General features: G+C 45.2%; 1 protein-coding gene across 1 annotated transcript; it reads left to right on the top strand.

Moving 5' to 3' along the window:
* The first annotated feature begins 2,638 nt into the window (after nt 1-2,638).
* Nucleotides 2,639-8,501, top strand: tbx22 (T-box transcription factor 22). The gene is made up of 8 exons (XM_072396484.1): nt 2,639-2,988; nt 3,339-3,579; nt 4,590-4,691; nt 4,769-4,943; nt 6,082-6,246; nt 7,048-7,112; nt 7,363-7,448; nt 7,541-8,501. Exons 1-8 carry the CDS (start codon nt 2,850-2,852, stop codon nt 8,071-8,073), a joined length of 1,506 nt encoding a protein of 501 aa, XP_072252585.1. The 5' UTR covers nt 2,639-2,849; the 3' UTR covers nt 8,074-8,501.
* The last annotated feature ends 7,575 nt before the right edge of the window (nt 8,502-16,076 follow it).

Raw genomic sequence — 16,076 nt, 5'->3', positions numbered from 1 at the left:
GCAGCAAAGAAGCTGCAATATCAATCAGTAACAAACAGCTCACAGTCCGTCAAGCCGCTGGCATGGCGCAGTTTTTCAGATTTAAATGTTGAAACCCGGCTTTGGAAACATTTGAGCACATCCTTGTTGCAGCAGTGTGTACATACTGCAGGTGAGATTTCACTCAAGTCCAATGTGGAGAACTCACATCCCATTAGTGCCATAGCACACTAAGTGTTTGCAGCGTTCCCCATTCAAAGACTCTAAAAATGTCGCAGTAGAAGTGGGATGGAAGTTTGACATTTGGCAGTGAGCGGGCATCCGCTCCAGCAGCCAATGCCTAGAATAACCCTCACACATACACACAAAAGACACACTCTAACTGCTCAGCGTCAGAATTCAACTTAAAACAAACCATCAGGCCCCGTCACATCCATTCAGCCCTGAGAAACAGACAGACAGGCCTATTTATAAACACACAAACACTGCAAGCTGTGAGCGTGCACATGTACAGTATAGGCACATGCCTATGGGCGCGCAAGTGGTTATGATTACAGACTCATTTGGCAGCGTCCCGCAGCTAAACACACACGCGCACACAAGTGAGAAACACAAATAAAGTATCAAAAACAAAGATTTTATGAGCAGCTTGAGTTCAACTTAAAGGGTGCACCAAGGTTGTGTGATGGCAAAACCAATTACTCGCAAGTGATTATTAATCAGGCCGTGAATACAAATCAACAGCATGCCAGTGAGCCTGAAGGCGCAAAATGATGGGGAAGCCTAATTGCAGCTGATCATCAAACTTCCGCATTAATGGAAACCTGAGGCCTCTGCCAAATTGGATTTGAGTCTCTTGGTTCCGCCAAGCGCTCCTATTGTGCTTAATAAGAGGAAACATGTGTGCCAAATATCCCCGAATGGGACAAATGTAGATTAACTCTGGATTAGGAATCAGACAGCAACGAGTAGGAGCTTCCTGTTGTTCTTAGCAACGACAGGCGGGGCGGTCACTCTCCCGCGCGCCCGTCATCACTCCGCTGACATCCCATGAGGAAGATTTATGAGCTGACTGCTGAAGACAGCTTGGAAAAGCAATCTCTCAGATGTGTGCGGTGAGAAACTACAAAGGCTACTTAAAAAAAAAAAAAAACAGTTTATCGTCTTATTTCAATAAAAGTCAGCGCGCGCAAAGCCAGCCGGCTATAAGTTGCGCTTTTTCCTTCCGCAGTTAAAACCACGGCGGATGTTTTAGATGCGCCCTGTCACAGTTTTGAGGGAAAACGTCAAGTTGGGAAAGGATAAACACGAATCCGCAGCCGCGGTCCTAAAACAGGTTATGATGACAGAGAACATGCGATTCCGGTTGGTCATAGTTCTCCATTTCCCGGCTGTTGTCAGAGATTTCCATCAGCAACCAAACCAACCGTGCCGTAAACACAGCCCTCATTTGTTTTCTCCTCAGAGCAATTACACCATGTGATTAAAAAGCATTTTAAATAGAGCCTTCGCTGACTTTTATTTGTGTAAAGCGGATCTATTTCATGTCGAGCAGTAATGTAATAATCCCGAGCTGTCATTACAGCCCAGATCTCCCTCTCTGCGAGCCAAAGTCCATCTGATCTGCGCGCTTATGAGAACCAGACAGGCGCACACCCTTGCCGGGCACAACACATCCCACTCCTCTGGCTTCAAGGGAAGCATTCAAATTAATATAGGAAATGTTAACTTCAACAGAAAAGCAGCGCGTTTCATGGAGATATTTTACCTTCCAGATGGCCCGAGTTACCAGACTTAAATATTTGTGCCTTGACTCCCCTCTACTACTCTAAAAAACGATTCTATTTATCTATCGGCTGTCTAAATGGAGGGAAGCAACTTGGGAAAATATTGAAAGACTCGTTTCTTCTCAGAAATATTGCCTTAAGGGAAAGTGTCCCAAACAAAACACTGGGCACATTCCAAACTTAACTCCAGACCACCGACTCGCGTCTTATTCTGCACCCCAATTCTCCCCTATTGAAGTTAGGTAAATTATTCGATTTAGATGTACGTGCATTATTATTTCACCAAATATAAGTGCCACCGGTTGACAGCGACGCGTAAAGGTGTTCCTGGTTATTGTTCTGGATACCCAGAGACCACCGAGAGACAGCGAGCGCACACTGCAAAAAGCATCCCTTTTGTATTAAATTCCGTTGATTTCTTTTTACTTAAAGTTAGGTTGAAAGAAAAATGACGCCCCTTTTTATTAGGCGAAAACTTGATGTAGTTACAGCTGTAGCAACTCTTACCGGTCTCACTTTGCTGTTGTGTCAAAGAATAATGTAACCAATGCAACTGTCTTGCACATAAAAACATACTCTAGTAGTAAAAGATTTTCTCATTCCGCTCAATCAGTTTGATTTTGAAGTTGATATCACAGCTTCGATGGATACTTTTTGCAGCGCAGGCCGTGTGAAGGAATGCGCTCTTCCCTCCCTCTCGGTGACGCGCAGAGAGGAACCAGAGGAACAAGCCCTCTGTGAGGCAGAGAAGGAAGGGGAGACGCTGAAAATGGATAAAGGGGGAGAGAGGGGAAATATTGCTGCAGGGGAGAGAGGCGTGCCAATAATCAAGGATTTTGGACGAGAGCGCGCGTCTCGGTGAACACATGGCAACGCAGCGGATCAATTACGCTGCGTCACGGAGCCGCTGCGAGAGAAGAGGGGCTCCCTGAGGCGCTGCCGCTTCTGCTGCTGTTTGTTCTGCCCCGTCCTGTTCAGACTGAGCTGGGACTCCCCGGATCTTGCGCGGGACAAAGTTGAAGTCCAGACGGATATAGGACTCGTACAGACGGTGTGTTGTTTTTGTTTTTTTTTTCCGCTAGGATGCAGGGCCTGAGCTCCCGGGCTCACGCCTTTTCGGTGGAGGCGCTGGTCGGGAAACCCTGCAAGAGGATGAAGGTGTCGGAGAGGCAGGATTCAAGTTCAGCTGGAGACACCGGAGGCGACAGAAGCATCTTCAGCGGTGAATGTTGAATCTTCTATAACGCATCACTGCTTTTTGGAAGAATTTTAAGCAAAAGTTTGGAAACGCGCATAAAAAGTTTGTAGTGTTAGATCATTTGGCCGCACAAAGGTATATAAAGGCCATTTTCACAATAAATCGCAGATGAGTAGGTGCCAAATAATTACTTCTGAGGAAAAATATTTCAAAGATTTAGCCAGCAAACCAAAAGGACTTTATAATAATTACCGACATTTTTGTTTACATTACATTTTTATTTAAAAAATTACTTAGGTGCACATCATTAGTAAATCTTATCAAATGAATTTCCAGGCTCCATTCTCCCTTCCAATCAGTCTTCTTCTTTCCAGGCCATCATGAATATAACCCCAGCAGGATGAAGCAAGAATGCTCAGCACCGAGGAGGCCAGGAGACATCTCCAGCAACAGGCCAGGACAGACCGACAGATCCGGGAGCGAGGGCTCTGACCCGGCCAGCGAGGAGAGCGAGTGCCGGTCGGACAGGGAGCTCCGAGTAGAGCTGCAGGGTTCCGAGTTGTGGAAAAGATTCTACGAGATTGGGACTGAGATGATCATCACTAAAGCTGGCAGGTACGAGACCTGGATGAGAAAAAAAATTCTATTTGCAGTTACTCTCACAAACTGGCCGCTGGGTGCCTGGCTTCACGCCTCTGGGTTCTCTTATTTGGCCTGATTATATCGGTTGGCCTGTAAATGCTAAGTCTGTTTTAAGTGTAGGCTCATGACTAGTCAAATCATAAATGTCAAAACAGGGCAGCAAATACAAAAACAAAACAAAAATATTTGACTTGCTAATAAATGGATTCACAGGGCCAATGGCCGCCCTGCATCACCGGTAGTTTATTCAAAATACAGTTCGTTATAATTACTAGTGTCCTTGTTTAACTATATTACCCTGCTACACGCTGGAGTCTTTATCAGGGCCGTGTTGATAGAGCCTTAATGTTCTGCGGTCACAGCTGCGAATTTATCGGCTGTAATAAAAAAGAAAGCCAGCCAATCGGACATGAGCAGAGCAACGGCTAGTTTTCCAACAGGCCTTTTTAAAAAAAAATAAAAAAATTAGCGGACAGTTATCTGTTAATACGCCACACAGCAATAACCGACAGTGTTCTGCGTGGTGTCGTCCCACAACATGGAGCTTGAACGATTTCACCACATTCTCTTTCGGTATTCAGTTCAAATTTCGACGAAAAGCCGAAATTCTTAACTTTATTTGAACTGAATTGAGCCCCATTTTTTTCTCATGGCCTCGTGACACCAGAGGTACTCTGGAGTTTGAGTTGGGTTAAATTAGATATATCTTTCTCTCTCAACGAAATGTATATGTAGTCAGAAAAGCTCCGAGCCTCTTCTCTTCCTCTTAAAGTCTAAAACTGCACCTGCTTTAATAACGGTTCCGTTTATTCGGTTTCCAACCGAACGCGCCGTAAATCTCGGCAAACATGACGCCTTCGCGGCCTCCGGGTCCATGAACTCTCCTCTTAACTTGTGCCGTTTAATAAAACGAGAACTCCAACTAAATTTACAGATTTTTTTTATTTTTATTTGTAAATCCCTCTTCTGTCACCTTTCATTAGGAGAATGTTTCCCTCTGTGCGCGTCAAAGTGCGCAATCTGGACCCCTGCCAGCAGTACTACGTCGCAATGGACGTCATGCCTGTGGATTCAAAACGCTACAGGTGCGCGTTCAATCACTTTGAGTGTCGACCTGTTGGGTATTTCACCTTCCTGACTTTCATGTGCGCGCCTCTCTCAGGTACGTGTACCACAGCTCGCAGTGGATGGTGGCCGGAAACACGGACCACTCCTGTATCTCTCCCCGGCTCTACGTACATCCGGACTCACCGTGCACAGGCGAAACGTGGATGCGTCAGGTCATCAGCTTCGACCGGGTTAAGCTCACCAACAACGAGATGGACGATAAGGGACATGTAGGTAACCCACGTGTCTTAAAAGCAACGCCAGCAGTACAACTGGGACTTTTTAGTGGGAACTGGCGGGAGGTGGATGCAGCTTATTCCATCCATCCTGCGCACTTTAATGTCTTGATTTACAACAAGACCCATTAAGCTATCAGATCCTTGTCTTTAAATGTCTGAGTGCTGCTGTTGGTGTGTAAAATGGAGCGGTTTTTAACCGCTTTGACAGCTTCAGTCCTCCTTAAAATTCCCTGTCTGTTCTGATAACTGAGTCCAAATGAGGAAGAAAATCCTTCTGGGCTTCAGAACCTTTATGTGTGAGCTTCAGGGACGCACAGATGTGGTGAACAGGGGAGTCTAGAGTTGGTCCCCCTGTTTATAAACCCTACCTGGAATTTGTGTGTGTGAATGATTTCTGATAAAAGACACAAAAATAATGTAATTTTTTTTTTAAAAGACTGTAAAGCAATCTCTTAATCTTTGTTATTGTCTTAGCCAGTTTACCTCCTTAAACTGGCATTTAGACACTAACTTATATTTTCCTTTTGGTTTTAAATACAAATGAAACTGACACTTAAACTGACTGAAATGTTCTGGCACTAAATGTGTCCGTTTAACTGCTTTATGTATTTTGGAAAATGTTTTTTTTTACCCCCTAAACCTCATATGTATTGGATTCTATTTTTGTTTTTACTTCTGTTTAAAAAAGAAGTTAACTCTAAATTGCCGACTTAAAAAAAACAAACAAATTTTAGTTAAAATGTACCTTTGTATTTATCAGTTTGTACGTTACTGAAGCAAAGATGCAAAATGCACAGTAAGGATAACTGCTTTAGTTAACACCATATCAAAGTTTTTTTTTTTTTTTTTTTGATGAGTAGCCTTAAACCTGATCAAATTCAATCCAAAAAGCAATCGGAAAACATATGAACTGAATCAGCAACTATTTGGCTAGTCGATAACTGTTCAGCTAAAAGAGAATGTTTTCTCTCTGAGAAAGTGAGTGCAGACATTTATCAAATTTAGTATTTTTCCTCTTTTTTCTCACACATCAACCAAACCTGATGCCTGGCATAAAGATGACTGACATGTTTGAGATACGCCTCTTGGGATTTCAAGTATCTCTCTATTTTCATCTCTTGATCTTCAGATTATTCTTCAGTCGATGCATAAATACAAGCCCCGCGTGCACGTCATCCAGCACGACCCTCGGATGGTTTTGTCTCAGATCCAGTCGCTGCCGGCCGACGGCGTGCACAGCTTCTCCTTCCCGGAGACGGAGTTCACCACAGTCACAGCCTATCAGAACCAACAGGTAACACTCACTGGAATGAAAGGCCGTAAAACCCTAAAACACTTTGTGACATGGTCAGAAAGAGCAGGTTTGAATGAGGAAACTATGGGCGCAACACGTTTTTAAAAATGTTAGATGATTTCTTTATGTGTAATAAGTGTATATGATAATAAATTCATACAAATGTAACTGAATTGGGACGAAGTGTAACTAATTTGTAGTCCTTTTTACCCTCTCTGGAAAAGAAAATATTCAAAAAGCAGATGTCTGGATTTTCACGATGATGGCTGTTGTGAGGCTGTTTGACCTCGTGTAAAAATGTTTGAATCTGCACATCAGGCAGCTGATGAGGCTCCATGTGGTCTCAGTGAAATCATAAACTCACAGTGTCCTCGTTGTCTGCGTGGCCAGTTGCTCAGAGAGGGCGTGTGTGTTCCATGCAGGGGACCTGACCCTGCTGTTGGAAACCATTCCTCCAGTAACAGAGCCGTCTGGTGGGACTGCCAGCTCTTTTCATCAGGGCTCATTTTACTATCAGCGAACATATTATTACAGAAACTCAGTAACAAGCTGTGACTGCGCCGACTGCTGGAGTCCACAGCCTATTAAAACGGGGGATAAAACTGCTACGAACCCCTAACCCCCTCTCTTAGAGCCCTGTTTGACATGGCTGATCGCCCTGAGGGCTGCTGGGAGATGCAGTCTCAAAGGGCAGCTCTGCCACTCTCCGTGCTGTATTAAAGCTGAGCTCATTGTTAGCTTAACACGTCACCAGTTGACACGTCCACTCTAACCCGTGTCCGTTCTTCTCTCTTGGGCAAGATCACAAAACTGAAGATCGACAGAAACCCCTTTGCCAAGGGCTTCAGAGATCCAGGAAGGAATAGGTACGGAAAACCTCTCTGAACACTGAACTTCAACACTTTCATATTCCACCACAGAAAGTACTCCGCTAAAGGGTACCCAAGAGGGACTTTAAGTTCAACCACTGAAATGTGAAGCCGCGTAAAACCTTCAAATAAAGCTGAACTGTGTAGTGCAGAATTTCACACCTCTCAGAACCAATGTTTAAATCCTTGGAATAACACTTTTCACTCCTTTTACAGTACATATTTGTGCACGTGTTTGTGTGTGTAGGGGGGTTTTAGATGGCCTGTTGGAGTCATATCCCTGGAGGGGCCCTCTCAGTTTGGACTTCAAGCCTTTCACCATACAGTTCCAAGGTACCGTGCTGCAGCTTTCACGAGCTTTATGTGGTCTAAGCTGAGATTTTAGATTCTTTTTTAACGCTGTGATTTCTGACGCCTGTCGACAGGGAGCTCGGGGTCTCCGACCAGCAGCATGAAGAGCCTCCTCCCTCTCTCCTCATCATCATCCCTTGTCCCGCTGTCCTGCCAGGACGCTGCTCTCCATGCCCTCACTCTCCCCCTCTATGGGAAGACGTCCACCGCCTCACCTGCCATTTCCCCGCTGCCCGGCAGAGCCTTCACCTCCCTGGGAGCAGACAGACTTAGAGGCCTCCCCCCGCTGTCTCCGCTAACAGACTTCCCGCTCCTCTCTGCGCTGCAGGGGAAGAAACCTTCCCACTGTAGGGACCCATGTCCTCACGGGTCTCCTGGGAGCCCCCCCTGCCTGCTCCCTCTCCACAGACCCCTCAGCTCCCAAGGGTCTTCTCTCCTCCCTGATCTCTCAGACACTGCGGGGCCTTACTGTCTTTACCGCTACAGCTTCCCCCTGAACCCCCAACTCACAGCTATTTCCCGGCACTCCAAACTGGCCGAGGACACCACAGAATGTCTGTTGCGGCGGCAGTCTCCGTGGCACCCGACCACCAACCACTGCCTCTGACAGCTGGACTGCACTTGCTGGCTCCGGCCCATTGAGCGTAACAAACCAAAGCTTATTGCGATCAAACGCAAAGAGACGAATCTCTCTTCCAGCGAGGCTGAAAGGAGAAATGTGACTGTGGGGACTTTTTTTTTGGTATTTAAAAACTGTTTTATACGCTCTGCTGGATGTACCAGCACAAAAAACGATTCCGACGCTCATTCCATTAGAGCCAAAAAATCCGGAGTAAGTAGAAACATTTCTGTTCAGGTAGATTTTTAGTTTGGACTGAAAGGAAAGTTTTTTTCCCCTCAGAGAATCTCTCTGTGATATTTCAGCCCCTCATTTATCTTCCTCAAAGGCTTTTACCAAAGAGCATCAGCAATAGGACCCGAGGTATGTAACATTACTATTGTTGAATATGACAGTTGCTGTTAAAATGATCATAAGTGCCCATTAAAGTATTCTTCGTGTTTTTATTAAGATCAGTCAAGCTCAAAATGTTCTTCTTTCACACACAGCAAGCATAAAATCATGCAGTATGTATCAATAAAATGTTTTCCAGTTGCTTCAAAGTGAAATAACACAGCATGTGTGCCATTGGGCAACAGTGGCTTGGAGTAAGACTCAATGCTAGGACGGACATCATGTTGCAATAACTGGGATTCACTGAAACTGAACAAAAGCGTGTTTTGTGTTTACTCTGAGGATTCGGTGTCAGGCTCGGCCGCCCCCCCCCCCCCCCCCCCCCCCCCCCCTCCCGACCAATAGCATGAGCTCATCTCGTGTCTTAGGGGGAGAACATCAGCTGCCAGAATCCGGGCAGCCGCTTTTCCATCCCTGTACTTTATTACCATTAATAGGACTAATCAGTGACGCATGGAGGTGAAGTGGTTCCTCTGCAGAGACAGTTGCTAGCTGCACTCTGCCTGGAAAAACATTGGAACAAAGACCTTTGCTCTCTGAAAGAGTCCCAAAAAAAAAAAAAAAATCCGTCATCGTAGTTTTCCTTTTTTTTTTTTTTAATTGTTCCCAAAGTGACAGCAGATAAACACTTTACTTTTTCTGAGTCACGTGGCTTTCAGAGAGCAGGAAAGTTCATCCACGAGCAGCAGAGTCCACCTCACGCTGTGTTTTCGTGTCTGTACCAAAGGGGGCACGCCCGTTCAGCCGCTGATGTGATAATTCATACTTTCAGCTCAGACTCTAAACCCGGCACCCATCCCTCCCTCCCTTTCTTCTCGGCAGAGGAGCGGTTTAGGCAAAGCGTGGGGAAATGACCTGTTTCCAGACTAACGGTCATAACCAAACAGCAATTTACTTGTCACAGCCGAGCACTGCAGCAGGCCAACGTGCGCTGAACGCTGAAATAGCAGGAAGGAGTTAATTGAGGGACTCGGGCAGGGGATGGCCCGTGTTTCAGAGAGCTGTCAGGTGCACCACTATCAGACAGCCTGCCCTTTGTCTGCAGGCACACGTAATCTGTGCTGGTTATTTGATACGCTCTGTCATTTCCACGTTGGCTGTGGTATGATAATCATTTAAAACTCCCAACTAATTCCTGATCTTTCAATTAGACCAATTGCTTTCATACCGAGAGCTGAACTCTGCACCTGTCACTGTCCAGCACACACACGTGTTGCAAGTATTGCAAAAAAAAAAAAAGATCCGAACACCTGTCATTAACACCGGAAGACCGCAGGCTATTTTTTTCTAAGAAGCATCAGATACCAGTTTAATTAGTACAATCTAAAATTTCAGTGTGGCTTTTTTTTTAATAAGGGCTTTGTCTGATTAGTTTTGTTTTAATTTTTTATTTAATTAAGGCCAGTAAAAAAAAAAGATAATTTACAAAAAAAGAGGAAGATTTGACTTTTTTTTCCTTGTTTATTCAGAATGTTGTACATATTATAGACTTCTTGGTAAAAATCTTTTTCACGCCTGTCTTTTCTCTTAAAACTCAATGGTTCAATTTTGAACTAATCGGGACACTGAAGGACCGAACTGCACGACGTTCCCACCTTCACTACGGAACGTCTGAACGTCCAAATGACGCGAATTATACTCGACTTAAAAGCCCAGAATTTTTTTTTCTTCCGAACCTTTTAAAGGACTCTTGATAGGATTATTGCTTCAAGTTATTTGATATTTTAGACTAGTAGGCATGTTAGATGCCTTTGAGAATTCACGTCCAAATATGCTTTTTTCTGCATGAGCTGTTGAGTTGTGTGATTCTTGACACAGACATAGAAGGCAGCTTAGTAAAATATTAGTGGTGCATTTTAGTAAAAAATAAAATCACTTTTGAGCTGAGAATTGGATTAGCAGATTGCTGAGCTGTTAGTTTTTCTGGGCAGAAGAATAGCTGTTTTTCCAACTGTAACTGAATGTACATCTCAGCTCCTCTGACTTTTAAACCTCCAATATGACATCTTTATATCTGTGCAAATACCGAAACGTTTCTTCCGCTAAAGAAAGAAAACGCTAAAAGTTCACCGTTTAACAGCCCGTCTACGATGAATGTTCCTGGCTGTTCCTTCATCTGCGCCCGTGAACACGCCGTAAAACGTGTCGACATTATCCCCCATGTAGGTGGTGGCTGAAATAACATGGAACCTGCGCCGAATTCCAGTTTGTCATAACACACAGAGGGACGTTTCTGGACCGGTTCGGCGGTGATTGACAGGCAGTAAAGGGAGAGAAATTCGACCCCGGAGTCATTTGTTTCCAATCATGTGGAATGGCGTCCTGAAACACGAGAGGAGCTCAACGGACAGTGGGGACGTGCAAATATACTTTGCCATCATTAGATTAACACTCGACACACGCAGGCGCTCGGCACGAACGCGCGTAAGTCAGTTGGCTCCTAATAACGGCTGCCTTGCACGCGCGCACACAACCCTCTGCCCGGTCAGCCTCGTGCCCTGCGGCTTTGCCCGATCTGCGTACGTTGGGAAGATTTGCGCTGGACACCGTTTTCTCTGCAAACTCAATAAAAGCTGCTTATTTATCGGCTCGGATTATGGGACATGACTGCGCTCAGCTGTAAAGCTGAAAGTGAAACCAGCTGCGGCTGAAATTGAATTACTCAACAAGTAATGTGAAAAGCAAGAGCAGTTGAACAGTTTTTTTGACCGCGGCTACCCAGCAGGCGCGCGCCATACACAGCCACAGTGAGAGTACTCCTCTGCCACTTTCACTTCAGCTCTGTCTCAAACAGCCCGAACCGGTGGAGATGTTGTGATGAAAACAAGCCAAGGCTCTTGAGAATCTTGTTTGTGGTGATCAGAGCTCTCTCAGCGCCAGAAGTCTCCATGAATTAGCGTTTCTCTTTGTATATACGTGTGTGTGTTGCTGTGTGGCCACAGGTGTGCGCAGACAGAGGTCAGTGCTTGGGGCACTGCGTAGGTATGTGCCCCCTGACAAGCCCTTGTCATCCAGGAGCAGAGGTTAGACCAGTGGGGGACAGTTTTAACATGTGGCCCGGCAGCTGCCCTGCATGCCTGTGCGTGTGTGTTTTTGGGGTTTCCTCAGACTCTGATGCCACTCACCAGAGAACGTGTAAATCACCTAAACAGCTCTTGTGCTACCTATTGCACCTCAGTGCTCTGTTTCGTGCCCATCTTCATCTTGCTGAGGGCGATGTGGCAGTTTTTAATCTTCATGTAACAATGAGAGAGGAAATTTGACATAATGGTGACATATATTTGTACTTTTGCTCAACATGGATTATCAATAACCCCGCTCTCTTTACGTGAGTGAGCTAGGATGACGTTATTCAATTACGTGACCCTGTCTTGATGAGCTGAGCGTTTTCGTGATCAATGGAGCCGTGTGTTTTAGTGCAGGGTGGCTGGGGCAGGGCTGTCAGCACTCAGCTTCTGACCAACAAACACAACGCACACTCTGACCCGGGCTGTCCATCACGAGGAGCCATCCCTCTTTCCGAGAGAATGCGTGCATGCTAATTCTTCCTCTCGTCCAATGGGCCACAGAGGGGGCTCTACAGGTGTGTGTGTGTGTGTGTGTGTCAGTGTGGGTTTGAGAGCGAGAATGAGAAAGAGAGTTGCTTTGGTTTTATTTAGTACAAAGCTATAAATCAACTCTATTGGAACAAGAGATGTGAGATATTCTTTTTCTCTTTGCTCCTATCTCTGACAGAGGGATAGATCGCTCTCCCCTCTTTTTGCTTCCTGTGCATGACAGGTTATCACTCCTGGGACAGATACACAGAGAGGGGGGAATAAGAAAAGAGGTAGGGAATGATTGAGAATGATGCTCCGTGGCTGATGTATCGGATGGCAGACAAAGGGATGGGGTGGGGAGAAAAGAGTGATTTAACGTTGGCCTGCACTCTCCTCTCCTCTTATCCCTGCCTCGCCTCTTTCATGTCTCAACCCAGGGTCAGAGCTGCCTGCTGCCCCAGATGGTGCTGTCTGTCTGGGCTGCCCTCTACAGGATGTGCACCTCTCACCCCCACAACTACAGACCTATACTCCTTTAATTGATTTCAGGGGGGAAGGCCTTCTTGCTCCTCTGTTTCTAACACACACACACACACACAAATACACACACACAGACAGCTTGCCAACAGTTAGTGCCCCAAGTGCACACACACGTACACGCGGCTGGCGCTGTGCACTGTCAACGCTAATTCAATTTGAGACGCGGGAGTGTGACTAACAGCAGACCTGCAGAGTGTTTTACCATATGCACCACCACACACACACACACACACACACACACACACACCCACATACTCCCAAAAGATCACGCCTCACACACACACTCTGACATATCCACCGGTATAATAAGAAAGTAATTCCAGAGGTTTAAATCCTATTAGTCGATCTCCTATCTGCCTGATTTCATGAGGAGACAACCAGCTTGTCAACAACTACTAAGTAAGTCTTTAATATCCTCCTTCATCTTCACAGCCAGAGCAGGATTAATGTGCTTTAGTTACAGCACCTTATCGCCTGTGAAAGTTTGCAGGATACTAAAAGGTTTTAAAATACAATTACAAGTGTATTAACCAAGATTATTTCAAACCTGAATTGCATATTTGGGTACAAGCATGACTTAAGGAATAAAGCCCTAAAGATAGAATCCAAATGACAATGTTAAATAGCTTTTTAAGTGTGTGTGTTTCCTGATGATGTTTGTCTTGCACCTCACAGTCACTGCGGAAGGTGTTTTATTCAGGCAGGCGTTTGTTAAAAAGCCAAAAGTGATGGAAAAGGTTGCGTTTTGACTTGATGACCAAGACAAAAAAAAGTCTAACCTGAGCAATCAGAAGATTTTCATAGAAGAAAAACCCAGAAAACCACATGAAGTGTTTCTGTTCTGTTTTTGTTGTGTTTAAGGTGAGGAAAGAGTTTTCCGTGTGACGTGGATGACAACGTTCAATGCAAAGTGTGGCCATGCTGCGATTATATCTGTAGAGACAAAGACTGGCAGACAGCGTCAGAGGACGAGGCCACATGTCCACGTTCATGGGCTGTAAGAGATATGAGAGTGGGTGATGGGGTGAGAGGAGGGTTAAGTTGAGGGGGGTTAACAGGGTGAGGATGGGGGGGGTGACAAGATCAGGTGTGTCTCTGTGTGTGTGTGTGACAGAAGTTGTGAGAGTGTGAGCGGGAGATTGGTTAAATCTTAATGAAGCGTGCTGTGGAGGGCAGGGATGGACAGGACCAGCTGTACTCGGGCGTGTGTGTGTGAGCATGAGACAGTAAAACTGATTAAAAGCAGCGTTAACACGTCTAACAGGGCACAGTGGTCAAGAGGTGAGTGGAAACTGAGGGAAGCCTTGGTCTGGAACAATTAGACACACACACACACACACACACCCTGCAGAAGCAGATGGAGACTTGGAAGAGCCCTGGGTAGCAGTGATTGGTCACACATGCCCATCGATATCTGAGTAGAACCAATCAGCTCAGCTTCCTGTGTTTGACCTGACCCTTCACGGCTGGTAATTGAATATTTCAAATGGGAAGTTGATAGGCAGGAAGAGGACAAGCAGAGGAGGAAAAAACCCTTCCTTGCCTCACTGAATGAACGCCACTTTGAAAAGATACTGAGATCTTTTTCTTTTTCTCCCCTACTACTCCTATAAATGACAATAGAAACCTTGATAGTCAAACGGCTTTTTAAGACATAATACAGATGCTTACAAAATGGTGGGGGAAGAATGTGTTTGAATCTTTAACTGAAGTAAAAGGACCAAAGCAGTTACAGTTAAAAGTCCTGCATGAATAACTATGTTTAAAAAAAATCACAGCTAAAAACTATGGAAATGAATAAATGACCTGTTATTATTGCAGCTGCTGAATGTGGAAATACTTTATATCATACAGGTTTACATGTATAGATATATAGGTGTGGTTTTAACAGGATTTTCACACAAATCTGTTGCCAGTTTATAGATATTTCCATTCACTGTTGACTTTTGGTGAGATAATGGATCTATTTGAACATTTACTGAAATTGAACCTTAAAAATAAAAAAAAAATTTAAATCAACCAACGGCTCAAAGACATTTTGAATTTGAGCCCAACTTTGTGCAACTTTTTGTAAGATGGCAAAGGCTTAAAGAGCTTTTATCAGTTTTTCCCTTTTAGATGATCTCCATCACGTTGGTCTGATTAGTTGCAGAGTACGGCACACAGGTGACTTCCTAAAAACATGTTTCCTAGGAGGTTTCCTGGGAAGAGAGACATCATTTGGAACAAATCAAAGCAGAAAGGACCACTCCTGATTGATTCAAATCCTGGCTTCATTGAATAGCCTTTATTCAATATCAATTTCACCTCCACTGGTTTTGAAGTATTAAAAAATTGGTTCATGTTAAAAAAAAAAGAAATGTATCATCATATTAAATTATATGTTTACTGAGAACTACTGGTACTACAAGATTAAATTTTGGGTAAGTCAAATCATGGTCCACTAAGTCCCGCCTTCCTACCTTTGCTGCAATTAGAGCTTTGTCACCGAGCCAGCGGCTCTGTTTTCAGCTTTCCCACTTGTGCAGAAGCAGACGGTTCGGCCATGGAAACAAGACCACCAGCCAGCTGCATCCCTACCTGTCAGCAGGTATCTCTCCTGTAGGAACCAGGATAAGGAGGTGTTGATGGCACCGGGAGTGGGGAGCCACTAGGTATCAGCACCTTGCTGACACACATACGAACACAGGTTTCCCCCTACAGCGGTGCACATTCAAGGAGCCGCCTCCTGCACATCTGGAGGAAGCATACCCGCACATATGTTGGGATGAACACAGCGGATAGAAAAAAATAGGCCGGGACACACTCTCCCGGCTTTAATCATGCTGAAACACGAGGAGATGGCCACTACGGGTTAAAAATAGATTTAAAAAATAGATTAAAAAAAAAAATTGCATCAAATAGATCTTGTGGCTTTTACGGTAAAAAGGGGGATGTGGAATTTTAATTTGAGATGATTTAACCCTGGGCAGAAATGACTGACAGCTGCTGGATGGCTGGGGTCAGCTGCAAATAACAACTCAAGGCTTTCAGAAGCGTGTGCGTGCTCCAACACACAGCAGACAACGCACTCATCAAAGTGCCTGGTTATGGGCAAAAAGAGAGACTTGTGTCAGTCTCGGGGCCGCTGATGATGATTGTGGATGCAGTTAAGTGTGTGCTGATGATGATTGGGACGGACACAAAAAGGGTCAGAGGTGGCGGGGCGTCACTCTGAAGAGTTCCCATCATCCACAGGGCTGCAAGCGAGCTCATGTATAGATACTTGTGTGCTTAGACACAGCACCTGTAATGGCTCCCAGCTGAGACACCCCCCCTCCCCTTTCTCTCTCTCTCTCCTCCCCCAGGACATGGTGAACTCTGTGTGTGTGTGTGTGTGTAATGAGGCACTGGCATGCGAACGGCAGAAGGCCACTTCCTCTACAGGTGACACCTTTGACCCCTCATCTGTTCCCCGTTGGCGGAGAGAAAGGGGAGAGGCACAACGAAAAAAGGAGGGACGGAGCGACATGGGGTGAG

The sequence above is a fragment of the Leuresthes tenuis genome, unplaced genomic scaffold (genome assembly GCF_036924035.1).
Source record: "Leuresthes tenuis unplaced genomic scaffold, fLeuTen1.0.hap1 SCAF_11, whole genome shotgun sequence".
Lineage (NCBI taxonomy): Eukaryota > Metazoa > Chordata > Actinopteri > Atheriniformes > Atherinopsidae > Leuresthes > Leuresthes tenuis.
Note: the sequence above shows the minus strand (reverse complement) of the source record. Positions and strands in the feature narration are given on the sequence as shown.